Source organism: Scyliorhinus torazame, chromosome 1 (assembly GCF_047496885.1).
Source record: "Scyliorhinus torazame isolate Kashiwa2021f chromosome 1, sScyTor2.1, whole genome shotgun sequence".
Taxonomy (NCBI): Eukaryota; Metazoa; Chordata; class Chondrichthyes; order Carcharhiniformes; family Scyliorhinidae; genus Scyliorhinus; species Scyliorhinus torazame.
Window position 1 is genome coordinate 377158802 of NC_092707.1, and position 26784 is coordinate 377185585.

Below are 26784 nucleotides of genomic sequence, written 5' to 3' on the forward strand. Positions count from 1 at the left end.
AAATTAAGTTTGTTTGACACTAAAACAATGCAATTGACCCAGAGGGGAGAACATGTACCAGCACCCGGCTCTCTAATGCCAATTTTCAGGTCTTCCTGCCTCCAACAGGAATCCGAATTCTGCACTGTGTTTCTCAGTGATTAGTTGAAGAGTCTTGCTTGTTTTTGTCCTGCTTGTAGATACCTCTAAGGGTGCTGATCCTTGTTGGATCAAATGCTGGATTAATAATAATAATAATAATAATAATAATCGCTTATTGTCACAAGTAGGCTTCAATGAAGTTACTGTGTAAAGCCCCTAGTCGCCACATTCCGGCGCCTGTTCGGGGAGGCTGATACGGGAATTGAACCCGCGCTGCTGGCATTGTTCTGCATTACAAACCAGCTGTTTAGCCCACTGTGCTAAACCAGCCCCTGGTTTCGAGAAAGTCTGCTCAAAAACCTGTGAAAAACTTGGAGATAGTTGTCAGCAAGGTGAACAGCGAGTGCTGTAGGCAGAAAATTCTGTTTTTGTAATGCATATTTAAGGATGACTATCTTTCTGTCACCAAGATATATTACATTGATCATGTAATGGTGGAAAGTACTTTATAGCGAGCTCCTATATCAGAAATGACAGGCAGATCCTTGTATAATTTTAGTTGTGCCTGCTAAGTGGAGGAGGTTGTTGCAATGAGAGGTCTGTCTCATGATTGTGTTTTATACTGTTTGAAGCTACAGTTAATAGCTATCAATTCATTTGTATGAAACCTCATTAACCTGTTGATTATTCTGACTCCTGACCTCTACCATTTCCTGTGCTTTCCCAATTCTAGTGTAGGACACTTCATTTGTTAGCCAAAGAACAAAGAGTAACTGTACAGGTAAGATTGCTGCTTTTAGCTTCCATAACAAGGATGTATTTTCTACTTCCTTTTGTATGTATGTAAGAGTGGAAGTATTGAAGCTGTATTTGTTATTGAAAACTTGTTGATAAGACTACATTTCATGTGCCTAAAAATGTATTATTGTACAGAGGAGAATTTTCATGTTGCAACTTATTTAAAATATTCATAAATCTTAAATTGTTCACAAGAATCTATCTAAATTGCTCATAACACCCAGCTACTGCTGTTAAGATTTTTCTATCCCATCACTTCAGGAATATAAACAACTATTGGATCAAGGTGTTCCTCATGTCCTGGTAGATGTTCGTCCACAGGTGGAAGTTGATATTTGTCAGCTACCTCATTCTATTTGTATCCTTTGTTGACTTTATTTTGTTTTGATCATCATTTATGCATTAGGCAGTGATGGAATAAAATGAGCATGATACCTAAAAGGGATGATGAATGCAAATAGCTTTCCAATTTAGGTTTCATGTTGACATAACATTTCAAAATTGTGCCCTCAAGCAGCCATTCATTTTCTTGTTTTTACATACCAATGTTTAAAAGTGCAACCAATTATATAACATTGTTGTAAACTAGTTTAAGTTTCTATATTTCATTTAGTCATGATTTGTTTTTCTTTTGATATAATTTATATCTAATTACATTACTCTTTTTTTATTGGCACCACTGTATTGTAATCAACACACTTATGCAAAATCTACTTTTGATGACTAGCAGGGATTGTTAGGGTTATGGGAGGTTGTGTCTCTTCTCCCCCACCCCATGGCAAGGTCAACAATGCTCACATACCAGGAATGAATTTTAAAACTCCTGTGCATCAATTTTATAAACGATTCACTTGATAGTAAAGAAAAAATAATGCATTTGAATATAAAACTAGAAAGTTCAAACTAATATTGCAAAACCTTTGAATTTTCAATGCTTTTATTTACATTATTTGACCCTTTTTAGTTATATAAATTCTTCTTTAGTTAGATTTTTCAAATTATTTTATGATGTATTTTATAAACATTGAGATTTTGGACAAACATCATAATAGAATTTTAATTCTAAAACAGTAACTTCAAGTGATGTCAAAAATAAGCTTGAAGCAATTTTTTGTTGAATATTCATTACTGCTTCCATTACTAGATTAAGAGAATCAGGCAACAATGTATATCCTTGTCTTGGCCCAATTGTTGATCTAACCATTCCATCAGTTTTCTATCCACTCTAATAAGTCCCTACGTGCTGTTATAGATGTTTTCCTCAGTCTGACAGTTCTCCCAGGACTACCAGGCATCTTCTAGACATGCCGTGTCACTTCTCATGATGCAATGTTCAAAGGCCTGCTTAAAATCCATGAAGCTGTTGTAACAATGGTTGTTGTGTTCTATAAATTCTTGGAAACCTATTTTTAAAAAAAATTAATTCTTTATTCTCCTTTTTCGCATTTTCTTCCAAATTTATACCCACCAACAATAAACAATAATTAGTAATAAACAATAATCAGTAACAAATATGTCAATCCCCATATCAATAACAACGATCCCTTTCTCCCACTAAACCCAAAACATTCGCCCACATCAAACAACTGACAAAAAGGAATCAGGAATCACCCATGGCCACCATTAACACACTCCGCCCCCCTCCCCCCAACCCTCCCACCCTCCCACTAATGTTCAATGTTATCCAGTTCTTGAAAGTGCATAATGAATAATGCCCATGAATTGTAGAACCCCTCCATCCTTCCCCTCAGTTCAAACTTAACCTTCTCAAGAGTCAAGAATTCCAACAGGTCCCCCCGCCATGCCAGGGCACAGGGTGGAGAGGCTGCCCTCCAACCCATCAGGATCCGCCTTCGGGCGATCAACAAGGCGAAGGCTACAACATCAGCCTCCGCACCCGTTTCCAACCCTGGCTGGTCCGACACCCCGAATATGGCCTCCCGGGTGCCCGGGTCCAGTTTCACGTGCACCACTTTAAAAATTATCCTAAAAACCTCCTTCCAGTAATCTTCTAGCTTTGGACAGGACCAAAACATATGAACGTGATTAGCGGGGGCCCCCCTGCAATGTTCACACACATCCTCTACTCCTTCAAAGAATCGGCTCATCCTCGCCCTCGTGAGGTGTGCTCTGTATACCACCTTCAGCTGTATCAGCCCCAACCTCGCGCACGAGGTGGTGGGATTCACTCTGGAGCACCTCACAGCAGAACCCCTCCTCCATATCCTCTCCCAACTCTTCTTCCCACTTTGCTTTGATCCCTTCCAGTGGTGCCTTCTCCTCCAAAATAGCTCTGTAGACCGCTGACACTACCCCCTTCTCCAGCCCCCCTGTCGTCAGCTCCTCCTCCAGCAATGTGGAGGCCGGCTCCTCCGGGAAGTTCTGTATCTCCTTTCTGGCAAAATCTCAAAGCTGAATGTATCTAAACATTTCCTCCTGCTCCAGCCCATACTTCACTTCCAGCTCCTTCAATTCTGCAAACCGACCCCATAGAAACAAATCTTTCAGTGTCTTAATCCCCTTCTCCCATTTCCGAAAATTTCCATCCCACCTCCCTGGCTCAAATCTGTGGTTCCCCCGAATCGGTATTTCCCTTGACCCTGCCCCCAACCCGAAGTGTTGGCGAAACTGCCTCCAAATTCTCAATGAAGCAATTATTACTGGACTCCCTGAGTACTTCCCCGGGGCAATCGGGAGCGGCGCTGTTGCTAGTGCTTTCAATCCCGACCCCCTGCACAAACTCTCCTCCATTCTGACCCACTGGGAATCGACTCCTCTTACCCAGCTCCGCACCTTCTCCACATTCGCCGCCCGGTAGTAATACATCAGGTTCGGAAGACCCAAACCTCCTGCCTGCCTTCCCCTCTGTAGTAGCATCTTTCTAACTCTGGCCACCTTCCCTCCCCATATGAACGACGTAATCCTTCCCTCAATCTCTCAGAAAAAAGCCTTTGGCAGGATAATCAGCAGGCATTGAAAAATAAACAGAAATCGTGGCAACACACCAGTGACAGAGGGAGACCATCCCACCTTGCCAGATCAGCTTTCACTCTCCCCACCAAACTAGAAATGTTGTACCTGCGGAGCCCCCTCCCCACTCACAGGCAACCTGCACCCCCAGTGAGTACCTAATGTGAGTCCCTGCCCTACAGAATGGCAGCCGAGATACTACAAAATACTCACTCTTGTCTAGATTCAGCTTGTACCCCGAGAAAGACCCAAACACTCGAAGCAGCTCCAATATTCCCCCTATCGACACACTCTGTTCCGACACGTATAACAGCAAGTCATCGGCATATAAGGACACCATATGCTCCATTCACCCCCCCCCCCCCCCCCCGCACTATTCCTTTCCATACCCCCGAACCTCTTGATGCGATGGCCAACGGCTCAATCGCGAGTGCAAACAGCAGGGGGGACATAGGACATCCCTGCCTAGTCCCACAGTGGAGAGAAAAGTATCTCGAGCTGATGTTATTTGGTTGGAAACCTATTTTAACATTAACAGTTAAGCTATCATATTTCAACCTGACGTAAAACCAGCTTTTCATCGTGCAGTGCCACCTCTGCTTATCTTTTCATTCTCCTCTGCAGTATCTTGGTAAATTCTTTGCTGGGTATACTCAGCGAGCCAATTTCTTTGTAATTGCTACATTCACTCTTGTCTCACCTTTAGAAGATTGGTATTATTATTCATTCCCCAGTCTTCACATACTTGCTCTTCAAAATTTTTGTTCAACAGTCTTGCCATCACTTTCACAATATGTTCCTAACCCACCTCCAAGGGCTCTGTTGTTATATTATGAGTGCCAACAACCTTGTTCTTTTTGAATATCAATAGAAATTTTAACTTTTTCTTTGAATGTACTCTATATATCATCTCAGTCTTCAAAATATTATTTCCACTGTTTGTTTCTTTGCCCCTGTATTTCACTTTCTTGGCCTAAGCCAGCTCTTTGACCTAAGCAGGTCATTTATCCAAGGCTCTTTTCACTCCTGGCTTCTAGTTTTATTTCTCTGCTGAACTTGTTGAATTCGGTCCTCCTATTAGGATCAGTTTTTATACTTGTCATAAGGTAATTTACTTTTCACTCATTCTAAGATTTTTTTCCCGTTATTAATTTATGCTTCTTAGTATTTTTAAGTCCCAATTATCTTCTGCATTTATTAATATCCCATTTTTGTTAGTGTTCCACATCTCCTCTATGTTGTTTATTAAGTACAATTTAACTTTTCATAGTTTTTTCTGATGTCTCGTTCTTTCAATTTGTGTTGATCACAGATTTTTGTTTTGAATTGTTTTATGGCAGCCATCATTCTTGACTGTACTAATGCAAAAACATATTCATGGGCAGAGCTGCCATCAGCTGCAAAGATGCTGCATGACAGAGCACGTGATTGGAGTTTATTGGGGCGGCACTGTTGCTTCACAGCGCCAGGGTCCCAGGTTCGATTCCCGCTTGGGTCACTGTCTGTGCGGAGTCAGCACATTCTCCCTGTGTCTGCGTGGGGTTTCCTCGCACAGTCCAAAGATGAGCAGGTTAGGTGGATTGACCATGCTAAATTGCCCATTAGTGTGCAAAAAAGGTTGGATGGGGTTACTGGGTTATGGGGATACGATGGAGGTGTGGGCTTAGGCACGATGCTCTTTCCAGGGGCTGGTACAGACTCGATGGACCGAATGGACTCCTGCACTGTTAATTCTATGATACATCCTGGATTGAGATATGATTCAGTCTAGTTTTAATTTGGATTAGATTGGAACAAATTTTAATTGTGCTGTTGTGAATTTGTTAGGTGTTTGCCTTCCATTAATCCTGCTGTACCTCGTGTTTGAAGAAGCTTACATATTTTTTCACGAACATACATTGTAATAGTTGCATTAAATCAAAATCAAAATTTATTTTTGTTATCTGTTTATTTATTACTTTGCTGTTCACATTATCAAAGTTTCTGTGTGAGCACTGCTGCCTCACAGCACAAGGGACCTTGGGTGATTTCTGTGTGGAGTTTGCAAGTTTTCCCTGTGTCTGCGTGGGTTTCATCTGGGTGCTCCGGTATCCTCCCACAGTCCAAAGATGTGTAGGTTAGGTTGTGGGAATAGGGCGGGGAGTCGGCCTGGGAAGGGTGCTTTTTCGGAGGGTTGGTGCAGACTCGATGTGCCATATAAACTCCTTCTGCACTTTAGGGATTCTATGATTCTATGAGGGGAGGAATGCTGGCAATAAGGTAGTGGCTTTAAAGGCATTTTTTTTTTTTAAATTAAATATTTTATTGAAAATTTTTGGTCAACCAACACAGTACATTGTGCATCCTTTACACAATATTATAACAACACAAATAACAATGACCTATTTTATAAACAAAAAATGAATAAATAATAAATAACAAAAATGAAAACTAGCCCTAATTGGCAACTGCCTTGTCACAAGTAACACTCTCCAAAAATATAATTTAACAGTCCAACCCTGAGAGTCCTTCCACCCCGCTGGGCTTCTCGAGCACCTCGCACACCTATCCTCCACCCCAAAAGATTTACTGAGCCGTGCTCCAGTCATATGTGCCCTGTGTAATACCTTAAACTGAATCAGGCTTAGCCTGGCACACGAGGACGACGAGTTTACCCTGCTTAGGGCATCTGCCCACAGCCCCTTCTCGATCTCCTCCCCCAGCTCTTCTTCCCATTTCCCTTTTAGTTCATCTACCATAGTCTCCCCTTCGTCCCTCATTTCCCTATATATATCTGACACCTTACCATCCCCCACCCATGTCTTTGAGATCACTCTGTCCTGCACCTCTTGTGTCGGGAGCTGCGGGAATTCCCTCACCTGTTGCCTCGCAAAAGCCCTCAGTTGCATATACCTGAATGCATTCCCTTGGGGCAACCCATATTTCTCGGTCAGCGCTCCCAGACTCGCGAACTTCCCATCCACAAACAGATCTTTCAGTTGCGTTATTCCTGCTCTTTGCCACATTCCATATCCCCCATCCATTCCCCCCGGGGCAAACCTATGGTTGTTTCTTATCGGGGACCCCCCCCCCAAGGCTCCAGTCTTTCCCCTATGCCGTCTCCACTGTCCCCAAATCTTCAGTGTAGCCACCACCACCGGGCTTGTGGTGTAGTTCCTCGGTGAGAACGGCAATGGGGCTGTCACCATGGCCTGTAGGCTAGTCCCCCTACAGGACGCCCTCTCTAATCTCTTCCACGCCGCTCCCTCCTCCTCTCCCATCCACTTACTCACCATTGAAATATTAGCGGCCCAATAATACTCACTTAGGCTCGGTAGTGCCAGCCCCCCCCTATCCCTGCTATGCTGTAAGAATCCCTTCCTCACTCTCGGGGTCTTCCTGGCCCACACAAAACCCATGATGCTCTTTTCAATCCTTTTAAAAAAAGCCTTCGTGATCACCACCGGGAGGCACTGAAACACAAAGAGGAATCTCGGGAGGACCACCATCTTAACCGCCTGCACCCTCCCTGCCATTGACAGGGATACCATATCCCATCTCTTGAAATCCTCCTCCATCTGTTCCACCAACCGCGTTAAATTTAACCTATGCAATGTGCCCCAATTCTTAGCTATCTGGATCCCCAGGTAACGAAAGTCCCTTGTTACCTTCCTCAACGGTAGGTCCTCTATTTCTCTACTCTGCTCCCCTGGATGCACCACAAACAACTCACTTTTCCCCATGTTCAATTTATACCCTAAAAAATCCCCAAACTCCCCAAGTATCCGCATTATTTCTGGCATCCCCTCCGCCGGGTCCGCCACGTATAGTAGCAAATCGTCCGCATACAAAGATACCCGGTGCTCTTCTCCTCCCCTAAGTACTCCCCTCCACTTCTTGGAACCCCTCAACGCTATCGCCAGGGGCTCAATCGCCAGTGCAAACAATAATGGGGACAGAGGGCATCCCTGCCTTGTCCCTCTATGGAGCCGAAAATATGCAGATCCCCGTCCATTCGTGACCACGCTCGCCACTGGGGCCCTATACAACAGCTGCACCCATCTAACATACCCCTCTCCAAAACCAAATCTCCTCAACACCTCCCACAAATAATCCCACTCCACTCTATCAAATGCTTTCTCGGCATCCATCGCCACTACTATCTCCGTTTCTCCCTCTGGTGGGGCCATCATCATTACCCCTAACAACCTCCGTATATTCGTGTTCAGCTGTCTCCCCTTCACAAACCCAGTTTGGTCCTCGTGGACCACCCCGGAACACATTCCTCTATTCTCATTGCCATTACCTTGGCCAGGACCTTGGCATCTACATTTAGGAGGGAAATAGGTCTATAGGACCCGCATTGTAGCGGGTCCTTTTCCTTCTTTAAGAGAAGCGATATCGTTGCTTCAGACATAGTCGGGGGCAGTTGTCCCCTTTCCTTTGCCTCATTAAAGGTCCTCGTCAGTACCGGGGCGAGCAAGTCCACATATTTTCTATAGAATTCGACTGGGAATCCATCCGGTCCCGGGGCCTTTCCCGCCTGCATGCTCCTAATTCCTTTCACCACTTCTTCTACCTCGATCTGTGCTCCCAGTCCCACCCTTTCCTGCTCTTCCACCTTGGGAAATTCCAGCCGATCCAAGAAGCCCATCATTCTCTCCCTCCCATCCGGGGGTTGAGCTTCATATAATTTTTTATAAAATGTCTTGAACACTCCATTCACTCTCTCCGCTCCCCGCTCCATCTCTCCTTCCTCATCCCTCACTCCCCCTATTTCCCTCGCTGCTCCCCTTTTCCTCAATTGGTGTGCCAGCAACCTGCTCGCCTTCTCCCCATATTCGTACTGTACACCCTGTGCCTTCCTCCATTGTGCCTCTGCAGTGCCTGTAGTCAGCAAGTCAAATTCTACATGTAGCCTTTGCCTTTCCCTGTACAGTCCCTCCTCCGGTGCTTCCGCATATTGTCTGTCCACCCTCAAAAGTTCTTGCAGCAACCGCTCCCGTTCCTTACTCTCCTGCTTCCCTTTATGTGCCCTTATTGATATCAGCTCCCCTCTAACCACCGCCTTCAACGCCTCCCAGACCACTCCCACCTGGACCTCCCCATTATCATTGAGTTCCAAGTACTTTTCAATGCACCCCCTCACCCTTAGACACACCCCCTCATCTGCCATTAGTCCCATGTCCATTCTCCAGGGTGGGCGCCCTCCTGTTTCCTCCCCTATCTCCAAGTCCACCCAGTGTGGAGCGTGATCCGAAATGGCTATAGCCGTATACTCCGTTCCCCTCACCTTCGGGATCAATGCCCTACCCAGCACAAAAAAGTCTATTCGCGAGTAGACTTTATGGACATAGGAGAAAAACGAGAACTCCTTACTCCTAGGTCTGCTAAATCTCCACGGGTCTACACCTCCCATCTGCTCCATAAAATCTTTAAGTACCTTGGCTGCTGCCGGCCTCCTTCCAGTCCTGGACTTCGACCTATCCAACCCTGATTCCAACACCGTATTAAAATCTCCCCCCATTATCAGCTTTCCCATCTCTAGGTCCGGAATGCGTCCTAGCATCCGCCTCATAAAATTGGCATCATCCCAGTTCGGGGCATATACGTTTACCAAAACCACCGTCTCCCCCTGTAGTTTGCCACTCACCATCACGTATCTGCCCCCGTTATCCGCCACTATAGTCTTTGCCTCGAACATTACCCGCTTCCCCACTAATATAGCCACCCCCCTGTTTTTCGCATCTAGCCCCGAATGGAACACCTGCCCCACCCATCCTTTGCGTAGCCTAACCTGGTCTATCAGTTTCAGGTGCGTTTCCTGTAACATAACCACATCTGCCTTAAGTTTCTTAAGGTGTGCGAGTACCCGTGCCCTCTTTATCGGCCCGTTCAGCCCTCTCACGTTCCACGTGATCAGCCGAGTTGGGGGGCTTCCTACCCCCCCCCCCCCTTATCGATTAGCCATCACCTTTTTCCAGCTCCTCACCCGGTTCCCACGCAGCTGTATCTCCCCCAGGCGGTGCCCCCCCGCCCATCCTCTCCCATACCAGCTCCCCCCTCTCCCCAGCAGCAGCAACCCAGTAATTTCCCCCCCCCCCCCCCCCCCCCGCTAGATCCCCCGCTAGCGTAATTACTCCGCCCATGTTGCTCCCAGAAGTCAGCAAACTCTGGCTGACCTCGGCTTCCCCCCGTGACCTCGGCTCGCACCGTGCGACGCCCCCTCCTTCCTGCTTCTCTATTCCCGCCATGATTATCATAGCGCGGGAATCAAGCCCGCGCTTCTCCCTTGGCCCCGCCCCCAATGGCCAACGCCCCATCTCCTCCACCTCCCCTCCTCCCCCCATCACCACCTGTGGGAGAGAGAAAAGTTACCACATCGCAGGATTAGTACATAAAACCCCTCTTTGCCCCCCACATTCGCCCCACCACTTTGTTCGAACGTTCTTTTTAATAACCCGCTCATTCCAGTTTTTCTTCCACAATAAAAGTCCACGCTTCATCCGCCGTCTCAAAGTAGTGGTGCCTCCCTCGATATGTGACCCACAGTCTTGCCGGTTGCAGCATTCCAAATTTTATCTTTTTATGAAGCACCGCCTTGGCCCGATTAAAGCTCGCCCTCCTTCTCGCCACCTCCGCACTCCAGTCTTGATAAACGCGGATCACCGCGTTCTCCCATTTACTGCTCCGAGTTTTCTTCGCCCATCTAAGGACCATTTCTCTATCCTTAAAACGGAGGAATCTCACCACTATGGCTCTGGGAATTTCTCCTGCTCTTGGTCCTCGCGCCATCACTCGGTATGCTCCCTCCACCTCCAACGGACCCGCCGGGGCCCCCGCTCCCATTAACGAGTGCAGCATCGTGCTCACATATGCCCCGACGTCCGCTCCCTCCACACCTTCAGGAAGACCAAGAATCCTCAGGTTGTTCCTCCTTGCGTTGTTTTCCAGTGCCTCCAACCTTTCCACACATCGTTTCTGATGTGCCTCCTGCGTCTCCGTCTTCACCACCAGGCCCTGTATATCGTCCTCATTCTCGGCTGCCTTTGCCTTCACGACCCGAAGCTCCCGCTCCTGGGTCTTTTGTTCCTCCTTTAGCCCTTCGATCGCCTGTAGTATCGAGGCCAACAGCTCTTTCTTCATTTCCTTTTTGATCTCTTCCACACAGCATTTCAAGAACTCTTGTTGTTCAGGGCCCCATGTTAAACTGCCACCTTCCGACACCATCTTGGTTTTTGCTTGCCTTCCTTGCCGCTGTTCTAAAGGATCCACTGCAATCTGGCCACTCTCTCCTCCTTTTTCCATCCGTATCCAGGGGGGATTCCCTTCTGGTTTACCGCACAGTGTTTTTAGCCGTCAAAATTGCCGTTGGGGCTCCTATCAAGAGCCCAAAAGTCCGTTTCACAGGGAGCTGCCGAAACGTGCGACTCAGCTGGTCATCGCCGCACCCGGAAGTCGGCTTTAAAGGCATTTAATTTACAATAAGAAATCTGTTTAATTTTTGCATTAATAATGCATATTCTTGTTTTCAAGTGAAAGAATTACAGTAATATTGTTTCCTATGCACAATGTCAGATCTTCCATTGGCTAAATTAGAGGAAAAGAATGCCGAATTCATAAAGCTTTTGCAGAATAGCATCAACACAAGTAGAAAGGAGGCAGCGGCTGATATGATTGCCTTTCCAGGTACAATTCTGACAAATGTAAAATACATTTATGATCATTCCAATTATTTTTTTATTGAGCTTTACACATAAGGACAACTGTGGATATCGGCGTATATATATATTTGTTCTGCCCTGGTACCTTTTGACTCTGCTTTACGACCTTCCACTGTCTGCCTTGTTGGTTTCAGCCCCATACCTTCCTCCTCCCTTTCTCTCCCCTCCCGCCTCCCCATTCTTCCTTCCCTTTCTTCCTTCCCTTTCCTTTGTGCTTTGTAGCCCATCTATGGAAATCCCTTCTCCCCCGCTCCATTGGCTGTTGGCTACAAACAAGTCTTGGTAAAATACTTGGCTGGTGGGGGTGGAAGCGCTGTTGAAATACACCTTTGTTTACAATGCACTCAATATATTTTAACAGATGAAATATTTCTAACTTCTACTGTTTTAATTACTGTTTCAGCATTTTCTTATTTCTGGCTATAGATCTAATGCAGTACAGTTAACTGAGAAATTAAAGTTTCCTTTTCATACCAGTAAACTGGAACGATTTTTAACTATTATAAATTAGCTGGGTACTTAAAATTGTTGCATATCAAATAAATAATATTTTGGTAAAGAATTACATTTCCGTTTCTGCTTGCAAAAATTATGTCAAACTGTAGTTTTTTATAAAATGCTAAATTTCAACAATTCTTTCAATAGAAAAACTTTTAAAACGCCAACTAAATTCTAACATACATTTACACAATAATCTAAATTTGAAACTACATTTTAAATTGTTGTGAACACATGCATCTATTCAAAAAACAAAGACATATGACAAGCAAGCCTGTCCTTATTAAAAGAGCTAAGACTTATGGTGTGGGTCCCTGCCTCCATTCAAAGAATAGGGAGATCTGGAGCTATAAGTTTAACATATTTCACATTTCATGAACAGTTTCTCTCAAGTAACACTAAGGAGAACAGTGTATTCATCCAAAATACTGTGTTGCTTTTTGGAGATAGCCAGAAAGAATCCAGTTCCAGAAGACATCAATTGTTAAAGGAAAACTGCAATAAATTACAAGGGCGGGATGCTTCATCCCGCCGCGCCACATTTCTGCCTCACCCTGCCGGCGGGAAGCTCCGTTACGTTGGCCGGTCAATGGGATTTCCCAGTGTGGGGCAACCACACGCCGTTGGGAAACCCCCGGGCTGCCGGCAAAACGGAGCATCCCGCCGGCGGAGAATCCCGCCCCTTGTCAAGAAGGACCAGTTCACATTATATTAAAGATGTATATTTATTGTCCTTTTGGATTGAAAAGTTGATCAGTTATAATTTCTATTTCTAAATGACTTAATATTGTGTTGCAAAGAACCAATCTTTCTTCATGCCGACTTCCGGTGGTGGCCATTGAGTAGTGGTCGCACACAGAGCAGCTCCGACTCGAAGGTGTAGATCTGAGCTCTTTTTACCCCAAAACAGGAGTATTTTGACGGATGTGTAGTTGAAGGTGTAGAGGAGAAGTTCCCCCTGGGAGTGGCATGTCTTCTGGTTATCAGACCTGCTAGAAGAAAGTGAAAGACCTGGCCAAGGAACTGGAAGAGACCTGTGGCGCAGTAGAAATTGGAAAGATGGCAGAGGGGGAAGGGTCATCGCAGGTTGGAAAACCCCAGATGGAGTAGGTGATGACATTTATTAGAGAGGAGTTTCATGAAGAAAGAAAGAAATGCAGGAAGACCGATCAAAGGCCATCGAGGGAGCGGTTGCACTCCTGAAAGGCTCGATGGAGAAGGTCGAGAAGTGTTTTGGAGGCACAGGGGTCGCAAATCCGGGAGATGGAGAGGGTGATGTCTGAACACAGTGATCAGGTAGTGGCATTGGAGGCAGAATTGGGGCTCCTGGTGGACCTTTGCAAGTTGGTAAGAGCAAAGGTGGAAGAGCAGGAGAACAGAAGGCAGAACCTGCGTATCGTCGCCCTGCCTGAAGGAATGGAAAGCACGAGTCTTACGAGATACGTCTCGAGGATGCTGGCAGAGCTGTTGGTGGTGGGGCTGCTGAACAAGGCCCCAAAGGTGGATAGAGCACAGATGTCTCTAAGGCAGAAACCAAGAGTGGGGTAGCCGCCATGGGGTGTGATTATTAGGCTCCACAAGTTTGTGGAGAAGATAAAGATCCTGCGGTGGGCCAGGAAGAAATGGAACTGTGATTGGGAGGGAAACAAGGCCTGTATATACCAGGACATTGGAGCGGAGCTGGCAAAAATGCGTGCTGGGTTCAACAGGGTCAAGGCGGCAGAAAGGGGGGTTGGTGTTACCAAACCACCTACACTACTATTGGGCAGCGAATGTGGAGAAATTGAGGAGGTGGTGTTGGGAAGGAGAGGTTAGAATGGGTTAGGATGGAGGAAACTGTAGGGGCCCAGCCTGAAGGCCATGGTCCGGTTGTACAGTCCACAATAAAGGTGTGGAACCAGCTGACATTTTAGGATGATGGGGATGTTGGTGTTAACACCGTTGTGTAAGGGTGGCACAGTGGTTATCACTGCTGCCTCCTGCGCTGAGGACCCTGGACACTGTCTGTGAGGAGTTTGCATATTCTCCCCATGTCTACATGGGTTTCACCCCACAACCCAAAGATGTGCAGGTTAGGAGGATTGACCGTGCTAAATTGCCACTTAATTGGAAAAAAATAATTGGGTGCTCTAAATTTATTTTTAAAAACACCGTTGTGTGGAAACTACTGGTTTAAGCCGGGGGAGACAGAAGGTATGTACAGGAGGTGGAGAGAGGTGGGGGTGGTGGGGGCGAGTGATCTATAGCTGGAAGAGAGGTTCACAAGCCTAGAGGAGCTACAGGAGAGGGTAGAGCTCCCGAAGGGAAATTAATTTTGGTATTTACAAGTAATGGATTTTGCATGGAAGGTGTGGAAAAGGTTTCCCAGACTGTTAAAATTTGCCCTGTTGGAACGGTTGCTGCTCCGGACGTTGAAAGGAGAGTAGGATTGGGGACATATGGGTGGCTCGGAGAGCAGGGGGGTACACAAGTGGTGAGGATCAAGGAGAAATGGGAAGAAGAGTTTGGAGGAGATAGGTTGGGGAGTGTGGAGTGAGGCATTGCGTCGGGTGAATTTGACCTCCTCGTGTGCGAGGATGAGTTTGATACAGCTGAAGGTGGTACACAGGGTGCACATGACTCGGGTGAGGATAAGTGAGTTCTTCTAGGACATGACAGACGAGTGTGAGAAGTGTGGTGAGGACGAGCAAATTTTGCCCATATGTTCTGGGGCTGTGAGAAGTTAGAGAGATACTGGGCGTGAGTGTTCGGGACATTAGCAAAGATTGTGGGGGTGGAGGTCTGGCCAGACCCGGTGGTGGCAATTTTTGGGATATCAGAAAAGCCAGAGCTGATGGAGGGAGGAAGGCCGACGTTGTGGCCTTTGCCTCTCTGGTTGCCCGACAAAGAATTTTGCTGGAATGGCGGTCGACTACGCCGCCGGGGGTGGCAGCCTGGCTAGGGGATCTATACAACTTCCTCCGTTTGGAGAAAATTAGGGTTCAGCAGAGGGCTTTGAGGCATGGTGGGGATGGTTCATGGCCATGTTTGAAGATTTGCTTGTTGCACGGGAGGGGGAGAGTATTCCCTGAATTATTTTTGTTTTTGTATTTTTTGAATAAGTTTGGAATAAAATACATTTAAAAAGAACCCTTCTTCATGCCATATAAGGGTTAGAGACCCAGCCATGAAAGGATGTTTTTTGTTAAGAGAAAGCATGCTTTTTGTTTTTCTTTTAACATGCTCCTGATTTCAAAGGAGGGATGTCTTCTTGACAGTTTTGTAATCTTTGGTATGAAAGCTGCATGCATCTGTGAAGTAACACATGTATGCTTCATGCAAGGATTAGAAATTCTAAGAGAGCTTTTTTGGTAAACCATATTTCATAAATTGGGAGATCAGCGTGTAGCCCTAAGTTACCTTTTATTAATGTATTTAAAGTTGGTATCATAGCTGCACACATGCCAAGTGAACCTAGTTTTAGCCTTTCCTCTGGAATCTCTACAAATAATGCTGAACTCAATCCACTTCATGTATTAAAGGAATCAAAGTCTGTGATACAGGCAGCACAGGGTGAATCCGTTTAATTGGTTACTTTATTCTTGAACAGCTGGCGAATAGGATAGCACCTTCAGTCTAAGGAAATAGCTCATGAGAGGCTTTACTTCCATATTTTAAAAATCAGCCTGTCAATTGCAAGCTTGTTTGAACCCAATGCCAAAACTTGACTTTCATTTAGAAGGGAAAATATCAAATACGGCACATCCACTGACAGACTATGGGTAAGACTTTCTTCTAGTTTTTGAATTCTGGCTTTGTGTTTTCACAAAAGTTGATTTAATGCCAATTCATAAGGCTTTGAAATGAGTGTAGAGTGTAGCAATGTGTTTTCTATCACAGGTCACAACTCATGTTGCCTCCAATCCCTTTTGATGGCTTAACAACTTTGCAGCAAATAAATTCTGCCAGATACTTCAGAGCAGGTCGATGGAGGCAGGATATGTGGTTGTGCAGAAATTTAATAGTGGAGGATGGTTGAAATTGAGATTCTTTTGTAGTTACAGCCAAGATGTGCTCAAAATTGTTTTCTCCTGCAAGAAAAAAGTACAGAAAGAGCATCTGGGTAATTGTGTTATTGCTCAATTGCTGTGCGAATACCTACTTCAAGCATAATAAGTGCATGGGGTAAGCATAAACCTAAACATTACTCATCATTGGTGATGAGGGTGACTGTTATGATTTTGGTATGGGTTTTGAATCTTGTCATTCCACAGCATATTGTCACTCTTCCAACTTGATAAACCAGCATACTTTATATCCCACATCAGATCAAAGATTCCCCATTATGTATTCATCTTGGTGCCTGTGATGTATTGGCAAATTTAAAATCATTTAAATAAAATGTTATTGCATCGGAGAGTTTCATGGAAAATGGGTAACAAATATTTTCCCAGCAAGCTCCAATTAACATCAAGCATAATTGGCAACAATTATTGGGACGTTAATGGTCCTCATCATCCCAGTCAAAAACTGAAAAAAATTGATAAATCTTCGATTTATTTTGCTTGTGAAATAAAAAATAACTACCGCACGTGCTAGCTAATCTGCAACATTAGTCACTGTCTTAAGCAGAACTTTGTATACCATTAGCAGATTGTTGGAGACCTGTGCTGAAATTCAAGACAACATCACTCATTTTAATATTCTATAATCTATAAATGGATAGTAATAACTTAGCAAACCATTAGTGGAGAATATTTCAGGGTCTACATGTTGACTAGGACGATTTGTTTATATGGGATGTTGAAAATGTGAATGCTTACAAATTACTGTTATTAGTTGACGAACACTGACATTTCTTTGTCCACCAAATTTATGCAGATATTAAGTTATTTCATTCTGAATATCAGATACTAGATTGTCATATGAATATGTTAAACATTGGCCTACTAATATCATCACCAGTAATATCTAGGCCTCTGCATGAATCAAATCTAATTCCTCATAGGATTTAAGTGAATACATAATTTGATTCTTGTCATAGAGTCATCCTGTACAGAAAAGGCCCTTCGGCCCATTGAGTCTGCCGGTCAAAAACATCCACCTATTCTAATCCCATTTCCCAGCACTTGGTCATAGCCTTGTATGCCTTGGGATCGCGCGTGCACATCTAAATACTTCTTAAATGTTATGAGGGTCTCTGCCTCCACCACCCTTTCAGGCAGTGAGTTCCTAACTCCAACCACCCCTCAGCAAAACAGTTTTTCCTCCCATCCCCCCTAAACCTCCTGCCCCTTACCTTAAACCTATGCCCCCTGGTCATTGATCCTTCCACCAAGGGGAAAAGTTTATTCCTGTTTACTCTATCTATGCCCCATATAATTTTAGACATCTCAATCATGTCCCCCTTCAGTCTCCCCTGCTTCAAGGAAAACAATCCCAGTCTATCCAACCTCTCTTCATAAATAAAATTCTCCAGCCCAGGCAACATCCTGGTAAATCTCCTTTGCACCTTTTCCAGTGCTATCACATCTATCCTACAATATGGATTTCTGGACCTGAACACACTACTCTAGCTGTGACCTAACCAACATTTTATGCAATTCCAGCATAAATTCCCTGCTCTTATGCTCTATGACTCGGCTAACAACAGCAAGTATATGTCTTCTTAACCACTGTATTCACCTGCTCTGCTACCTTAAGGGACCGGTGTATATGCACACCAAGGTCCCTCTAATCCTCGGTGCTTCCCAGGTTTATCATGGGCTGGATTCTGTGCACCCCGACACCGAAATCGCAGCTGGCGCAGGTGTGGAGAATCCATTTTCCCAAAAGAAATCAGGACCAGCGGCGGTTCCCCGATTCTGCAGGCCCCGAAAAGCGGCGTACTCAGGGAGTACACCCCGCTACCTGCGTCCTACCTGGACCATTGCCAGAGGCCCACTCCACCATTCTCTTCTCCCGATCGGCCGAAGTCCCAATGGCGTGGAACTAATGTGCTCCAGCCGGTCGGGATACTCTTATGGCAGCTGCGGACTCAGTCCGTGGCCACCCCGGTCGGGGACGGGCCGACCGGAGGGCAGGAGGGGGCCTTATAGGTGGCCGGCAAATGCTTGTGCGGGAGCTGAGTGTCGGGCGCACAACCGATCGGGGGGTTTCTTTTTTTTGGTCCAGCTCTACGGTCCGAGTCCGCCATGGAGCACGGCGCGGCTGCTGGAGGCTGCCGCCGTGCGCATGTGAGGCCTCCAACCCAGAAGTGGGGGGCCCGTATCTGCAGCAAAAAGCTGCGAGATCTACTCGGGTCCCTGCTAGCCCTCTGCAGGGCTACGAATTCATGTCCCTTTGATGCCAGTTTTTCTGGCGTAAAACTCAATCTACCGTTTTGACACCGGCGTGGGGACATAGTCGCAATAATGGAGAATCCAGCCCCATGTATTCGCTTGCCTGGGGCAGCATGGTGGCGCAGTGGTTAGCATTGCAGCCTCACGGCACTGAGGTCTCAGGTTCGATCCCGGCTCTGGGTCTCTATCCGTGTGGAGTTTGCACATTTTCCCCGTGTTTGCATGGGTTTCACCCCCACAACCCAAAGATGTGCAGAGTAGGTGGATTGGCCACACTAAATTGCCCCTTAATTGGAAAAAAATTAATTTATTTTAAAAAAATGTATTCGCTTGCCTTGTTTGTCCTGCGCAAGTGGATCACCTCACACTTATCCGGATTGAATTCCATTTGGCACTGATCAGCCCATCTGACCAGCCAGTCTATATCCTCCTGTACTCGATGGCTATCCACCTCACTATTTACCACCCCACCAATATTTGTATCATCCACAAACTTACTGGTCAACCCTCCTTCATATTGAAAACATTTATATAAACCACAACAGCAAGGACCCCTACACTGATTTCTGCGGAACCCCACTGGACACAGGCTTCCAGACAGAAAAACACCCCTCGACCATCACCCTCTGCTTCCTTCCACTCAGCCGAATCTAGAGCCAAGTTGCAAAATTTCCTTGGATCCCGTGGGCTCCTACCTTCGCTATCAATCTCCCATGTGGGACCTTATCAAAAGCCTTACTGAAGTCCAAGTAGACTACGTCAAATGCATTGCCCTCACCTACACACCTGGTCACTTTTAAAAGGCAGAGAGATTTAATATGACTTTACAAGGTTGATTCTGATAAATAAAATTATTTGGCTCATTTAATCGCATTCTTCCAGATTAGCAATCCTATCTTTTCCCCATAATAGCTCTATTGTCCACATGAGCGGGCGGCTGAATCTCAGCTATAAGATAGCACTTGCAATGCAACATTTCCTCAATATTACATTGGATTGTCAATTGGGATTACAAGCTCAAATCTTGGAGTGATTAAACTAAGCTGTCACACACTAAGGCTAGCTGTCTTGTAATGTGGTTTTGCTTTCGTATTACTATGAGGGGTTAGTAATGATGATAACAAAGTCAGTGTTGGTTAGCTCCTATTGTTCCTCCAAGTTTAAAAACTACAAAGAAACATTACATGCACTGCAAAGCATGAGCTTGCATGTATGTAGCTTAAAAATTACTAGTAGTAAAATTATAAGTGAAAGCTCCAGAAATTAAAAAATATGGAAGGGAAGTATAAAGGACAATTGAATGTGTTTATAGAAGCATATAAAGTAAAAAGGTACTCAAGAAGTGGGCGACAGGAGCCCTTAATATTCTTGCTTTGGTTAGGGGTAAACTTCTAGAATCAAACTAAATTGCAGAACATTTAGAAAACCAAGAGTTGATGATTAATGAGGATATATTTGATAAATTGACATTTTTGAGGAAATCACAAGACTTCACAGATACACCACAGATACAGCGAATACAATGGGAAGTCTACCTAAATTTTCACCTTGAAGTATATAATTAAATTCTTCTTCTTTGTCCTTCTACTTGTGTACTGGGTTTGTACATACAGGTATTGGACATAAAAAAAGTGATGTTGAATTTGTCCAAGACATTTGTCCGTCCTAAATTGGAGCATTAAAAGAAAATTTAATTTAAGTTTACAAAATGCTTTACAGGCAATTAATTTTTAGTATAGTTATTGTGTTTTGTAGACAAACAGTCGTCAGTTTGTGTATGACAGGGTTCCACAAACAGCAGTGAGATAAATGATTAGATAATCTGTTTTGGTGGTGTTAGTTGATTCAGGTTTCGGATTCAGGAATGAGTGCTACTACTGGGCAAAGGTTGAGAATTAATGCAAATTATGGGAAACCCATTGTTAAAGGGTATTAGAAAATTGTAAACAGTAAAGCTTCATTAGAATTTGACCTGACATCAATTCATAAGATATAGAAGCAGAATTAGGCCATTTGGCCCATCGAGTCTGCTCCACCATTCGATCATGGCTGATCTCATCCTGGCCTTAACTCCACTGTCCTGCCTGTTCTCCATAACCCTTCAATCCATTACCAATTAAAAGTCTTTCTAACTCCTCCTTAAATTTACTCACTGTCCCAACATACACCGCACTCTGGGGTAGCGAATTCCACAGATTCACAACCCTTTGGGTGAAGTAGTTTCCCCTCTATACCAGGCAGCACAGGTGAGTTGACATCCCCCCCCCCCCCCAAACATGAGTATCCACCTCCCCAACCCTCCCTTCACCCCCCTCCCTTCAAACCCTCTCCCACACCCTCTCTTACCATTCCCCGCCACCACCACTGCGAACCAGGCGTGCGGCTAACAATGCCCTCTCTGTGTCTCCGCAGGAGAAGCTTTCCACAATTGCCGGGAGAGGGCCCAGACTGGGGAGGGGTGACATACATACGAATCCTCACCACCTTCGAGGAACGGGCCCTGGAGGTGGCAAGGGTGGCCAAGGACAAAACGGTCACTGATGCGAAAGTTGGCAGACGCCGCAGAGGTGAGAATCCACTGGCCCCCACCTGGAGGACCTGTCACGTGAGTTGTTATTGTCTTACTGACTGACCCATCCTTCCACTGACCACATGTCCATTCTCCTGCAGGTCCTCCAGCCAATGGTGCCGGCCCATCCCGGGTGGCCCCCTCTCCTGTCTCCCAGGAGAACACCTCGGAGGAGAGCTCCGAGGATGCCACGATCGACAGCTGTCATCACCAGCTTCCACCAGCGCAGATACACACACCTCGGTGGGAAATGTTAGTGGACAGGCTTCTGGGGCACAATCTGGTGAGCACCACACAGCTGCTGATGTACATCAGGTGGAGGCATGAACGTCCCGGTGAGACAGCACTCGGAGGTCTGCTGGTCCCAGATCCCAGCGGAGTCCCAGCCTGGATGTTGGAGATGTTAGGGTGAGGCCGGGACATATAGAGGGCGATGTCGGCGACACTCCCAGCAGGTCCACAGCCGATTAGAGGTGTGCCGGAGGCTGCGGGAACAGGAGATGTCGCCGGTAATGAATGGCACCGAGGCCAACACCGCTAGGGTAGCAACCACAGTGGAGAGCCTGGTGCACGACATTGGCAGGATGAGTGACGGTATCCAAGGTGTGGCGCAGTCGGTGATGGCCATGGTTGAGGGCCTAGGCAGAATGTCCGACTCACTGGGGGATGTTACCCAGTAACAGGCAGACCTTGGTGAGGTGCTGCGGGACATGTCCCGCTCACAGATGGGAATGGCCGAGGCGCTGCGGAGCTTGTCCCAGTCGTAGGCTGCGATTGCCAAGGCAGCATGGCCCAATCGCTGGGGAACATAGCCGAGGACATTGACACCTTGGTGCAGACGTCGGGGAGACGCCAGGGCTGGCAGAGCCAGATGATGCAGGGGCACCTGGGGCTCGAACCAGCTGCCCCTCCATCCAAGGTGAACCCCAGGGCCCTATGGGCACCAACTGGGAGGAGGGGCGCTGGGTGCCAACCCGGACCGTCCCATGGAGGAGATTGGAGGCTCCCTGAGTTCCACCCTTCTGATGAGATTGCATCACATAGTCAGACATGGCGGCCCAGCTGTGCATGTGCCACTGATCACTGAGCCGGGGCCCTCCGACCCCAGAGCCCCCCAGAGGACACTAGCCAAGTCCTCGGGGCTTGGTCAGCAGCTGCTGTCTCCACCTCAGATGTGCATCCTGGGGACGCACGTAGATGTAGCAGTAGAGCAAGGACGGTTAAGCACATTGAGGATCACTGAGGACACTGGGGGGAATAGTCTGGGGGGGAGGGGGTGGTTTGAAGAGTGGCCCGGAGTTGATGGAGACATTAGGGCATGGCCATGACATTCGGAGGGAGATGTCAGCGACACTCCAGCAGGCCCATAATCAATTGGAGGAGCCTCAGAGGATACAGGCGTAGGAGATGGGGCCAGGGTGGGACAGCACCATCGAGAGAGGGTGGCATTGATGGACACCTGTGACGCAATAAAAACTCTTGGCCACAAGCAGTATTACGCCTCTGTCACTTTCTACGGAAATGTGGCCGACCTCCGAATCCTTGGCCCATCTCTCCAGGTATTTCCCCCACCTACCCCTGAGTGTCGAGGCATCACGGTCTGGTTGGGATGCTAGACAATGACTCCCACATGCTACATGGCCCGCTCATCCACAGGAATCCACTTGGGTTGTGTGAAGTGCTCACTTAATCACAATTGCCAATTCCCTATTAGCGATAGCCTTCAGTCGCAAGGCCTTGGCAGTTGGTGGGGGTTATGGGTGGTCAGTGGGGCAGATGGGCAGGGGCTAGGATTTCCCCTGGAATGGGGACATACGACCCAGGGGTTGGTATGGTGGTGCTGCGTGCGTTTGCCCCTCCAGCACCTTCCCCTCCCCCTTCACATGGCAGCCCACCTCTGCAGAGGGCGCCCCCCCCAACCAAGGGTCCCCCATCCCCCGTCGAGCATTGGGGCGGCAAGCCCACGCCCCCAGGCTTTTTGTCTGTGAGCAAAGATGTCTACTCACCTCCTCGGTTTCCCACAGAAGCCCTTCCGCCAGGTTCATGTTTTTCAAATAGAGTACTAATCGGCGCCAACATGACCACTTGCTGGGAGGCTGATAAATCACGGGAGGCTGTGGGATATGGAGTCGCTCCCGTTAATTGTATGGAAATAGGGCTTAAGTGGTGATAATCAGCTTGTCGCCACGCTACAACAAGATCCCGATTTCACCTACGGGAATGTGCCGGTTGCATTGCAAACTGTTGTTTCCTGGCGTGGTACTCGTTTTCAGCCTCCCACTATTCCCCAGCCTTTTTTTGCTCGAGCCAGAGCAACAAGGCCTGAGAATTGTGCCAAGAGTCTTTTTAAAAGGTTTAGAACTTTGAAATGTTCATGTTCAGAGAGACTTGGGTGTATTCATACAGGGAACACAAAGTTAGCAAACATATATAGTAAGTGGTTAGGAGCACAAAAGACCATGTTAGCTTTTATTGCAAGGGGATTGCAGTACAAGAATAAGGAAGACTTGCTGCAGTTGTATAGGGATTTGGTGTAGCACACTTGGGAATACTGTGTACAGTTCTGGTCTCCAGAGTATACTTGAATTGGAGGCAAAAAAGCAAAGGTTCACTAACTTGGTTTCTAAGATGAGAGGGCTGCCCTATTATCGAAGGCTGAGTAATTGGCCTTATACTCACTGGAGTTTAGAATAACGTGAATTCAGGGTGGCGCAGTGGTGCCTACAGCGCTGAGGACCCTGGTTCGATCCCAGCCCTGGGTCACTGTCTTTGTGGAGTTTGCATAGTCTCCCCGTGTCTGCGTGGGTTTCACCCCCACAACCCAAAGATGTGCAGGTTAGTTGGATTGACCATGGGCGGGATTCTCCGACCCCTCCCGCCAGGTCAGAGAATCGCTGGGAGCTGCCGTGAATCCCGCCCCCGCCGGTTGTCGAATTTTCCGGCACCGGATATTCGGTGGGGGCGGGAATCACGCCGGTCGGCGGGCCTCCCACGACGATTCTCCGGCCCGCAATGGGCCGAAGTCCCGCTGTTGTCATGCCTGTCCCGCCAGCGAGAATCAAACCACCTCTCTTACCGGCGGGACTAGACGGCGCGGGCGGACTCCGGGATCCTTGGGGGGGGGGGGGGGGGGCGCGGGGGCGCGAGGCGATCTGGCCCCGGGGGATGCCCCACAGTGGCCTGGCCCGCGATCGGGGACCACCGATCCGCGGGCGGGCCTGTGCCGTGGGGGCACTCTTTTCCCTCCGCCTCGGCCACAGCCTCCGCAATGGCCGACGCGTAAGAGACCACCCCCTCCCTGCGCATGCGCGGGGATGACGTCAGTGGCTGCTGACGCTCCCGTGCATGTGCGGACTTCCGCCGCCCGGCGAATTCCTTTCGGCCCCGGCTGGCGTGGCGCCAAAGATCTTCCATGCCAGCCGGTGAAGCGGAAACCACTCCGGCGTTGGTCTAGCCCCTCACGGTGAGTGCTTGGCCCCTAAAGGTGGTGAGAAATCCGCACCTTTGGGCGGACCAACGCCGGAGTGGTTCACGCCACTCCATCCCGCCGGGACCCCCCGCCCCGCCGGGTAGGGGAGAATCCCGGCCCATATCTTTTTATTAAAACAGTAGAAATGTGTACAATGCCAAACGGTACAAACACTAATTTTGTGTTGGAGAAACAGGGTACTCTCCCCTCAGTACCAATGTACGGGGAGGAGGGGTGGATACTCTGATTATTAAAACAGTTCACAACACATTTCTACAAAAGACAAATGGTACAAGCACTAAACTTTGAGCTGGAGAGACCAGATACCCTCGCCTCTGTACCAACAGGAAGGAAAGGAGGGGGTGGGGGAGAGAGGGGAAAGGAGGGTGGTGGGGAGGGAGGGAGTCCGGTTGTTGGTGGAGGAGGGCCCAATAGGACACTGCCTGAACTATCTACGGAGGCAGAAAAACAAAAGAACTCACACTAAATTGCCCCTTAATTGAAATAAAATAATTGGCTACTCTAAATTTATTAAAAAAAGAATAACGAGAGGTGATCTCGTTATCGGGCTTGACACTGCTGTTGTTTCCCTTGGGTGGTGAATCCAGAACAGCACAGCCTCAGGATAAACTTAAGACTGAGATGAGAAATGTCTTCATTGAAGATTGTGAATCTTTGGAATTGTCCACCCCAGAGTGTTGTGGATATTCCATTGTTGAATATATTTAAGGCTGAGAGAGACAGATTGTTGGTGTTTCAGGGAATTGAGGGATATGGGGAGTGGGCAGGAAACTGGAATTGAGACAGATGATCAGCTATGATATTGAATTTTGGAGCTGGCTCAGGATTTACTCCTGCTCCTGTTTCTGAGGTTCACACAGCAGGAATGAAAGGTTACTGTTATGAACCAAGCCTTTGATTTTATTCTTCTTCTGGAACATAGGAAGTTGAAGGATGATCTGCTGAAGTATTCAAAAATATAAGAACATAACGAATAGGGAAAGGAGTAGGCCATTTGGCCATTTGAGCCTGCTTCGTCACTCAATCAGATTTTGACTGATCTGATCGTGACTTTTAACTCCACTTTTGCCTGCCCCTGTGATATTTGATTCCCTTGTAAATCAAAAATCTGTCAGTCTAATTATGAAAGGTTTGAATGGTTAATTAGTGAAAGATTATTTCCACTGGTGAGGAGAAAAGAGGAGATAGTTGGGATACGTTTATTTATACTGTCATGTGAGAGTACCTTTAAGAAATGGGTGTTTATAAATGGGTGTGTATATAAATATCTGTAGTGAGAGTACCTTTAAGAAATGGGTGTTTATTACTGCAGTGATGTCAGAGAGTGGGTGGAGCTAGGCTGTCTGTCAGCTTTTTACTTTTGCTTTAGGCTTTTTGCTGCAGGGTGGGTTTGGTTTCATTTTAGTTTTGGAGAAGCTGCAATCACAGCAGGATGTGTGTGAATCTCTGAAAGCTTATGAGTGTCCATTTGCTGATTTCAACATGGTAACTGTTTTCAGTAGTGAAGTTAAGCCTGATGTCTTTCTGTTAAAAGGTGTTTTTAAGTCTTATGGATGTTAAAAGGAAAATAAGAATTACTTAGTGTTGTATTCTTTGGGGGTTGTATTTGAATTGATGGTTGCTAAGATGTTCACTATGTTGTAAAAAGGTTAACTTGAGTTCATAGAATAAACATTGTTTTGCTTTAAAAAATGCTGTATCACACCTATAGAGTGGGCCGTGTGCTCCCCATACCACAATCTATTAAAAGTTGTGGTCAGGTGAACTCCCTGATACACTTTGGGGTTCTCTAAACCCTGGCCCATAACAATACATTAGCTTGGTAGAACATGGAATGCTTTGTAATTTCAAGTGGTGTTGGAATTATAAATATAGTATGATGGCATTTCAAAGGTGAATTTTGTTTTAAATATAAAGTTTTTTTGTCTTTTCCTTTCTTGTATTGCAGGTCACAGGTGCAAACCCATATTAATTGTACCACCGAGTAAGGACTTTAGTAATGAAAAATCATTTGTGAACATTTGTGTGCAAGATCATCCGTAGACTCACTTTAGCTGCTTGTTTTCATCGTTCTCGGAGCTCCCCTCCACCATACGCTATTTACTGTATATTCCCTAACCTCTACCAATAATATTTTGTATTCTTTAGAGTTTAGAAGAACGAGAGGTTGAAGTTCAGAAAATTCTTTATTTTTAAGAGGAGCTGGTTTTTGGTTCACTAAATGCGAGCTGATCCATTATTGCAAAACCATAATAAATATGTAGACTGCTCTTTGAGGATTAGTATTTAATTTTGTTATGCATGGAGCTTAGTGTAGTCAGTCACCAGTGCTTTAATACAAGTAATCTGATCTCT

The 26784-nt window shown here is 46.5% G+C and overlaps 1 protein-coding gene across 5 annotated transcripts in view; it reads left to right on the forward strand.

The window, feature by feature from the left end:
* mocs3 (molybdenum cofactor synthesis 3) overlaps positions 1–26784 on the forward strand; it is a 194112-nt gene that overhangs the window by 138054 nt on the left and 29274 nt on the right. For 3 of the 5 annotated variants that reach the window (XM_072511874.1, XM_072511865.1, XM_072511849.1), the window contains exons 10-12: positions 815–862; positions 1141–1237; positions 11407–11517. In XM_072511874.1, the coding sequence (XP_072367975.1) occupies positions 815–862; positions 1141–1237; positions 11407–11517 (256 nt within the window). Of the gene's footprint in view, positions 1–814; positions 863–1140; positions 1238–11406; positions 11535–26784 lie in introns of all 5 variants that reach the window. The other 2 variants (XM_072511856.1, XM_072511883.1) reach the window with 2 other exon arrangements.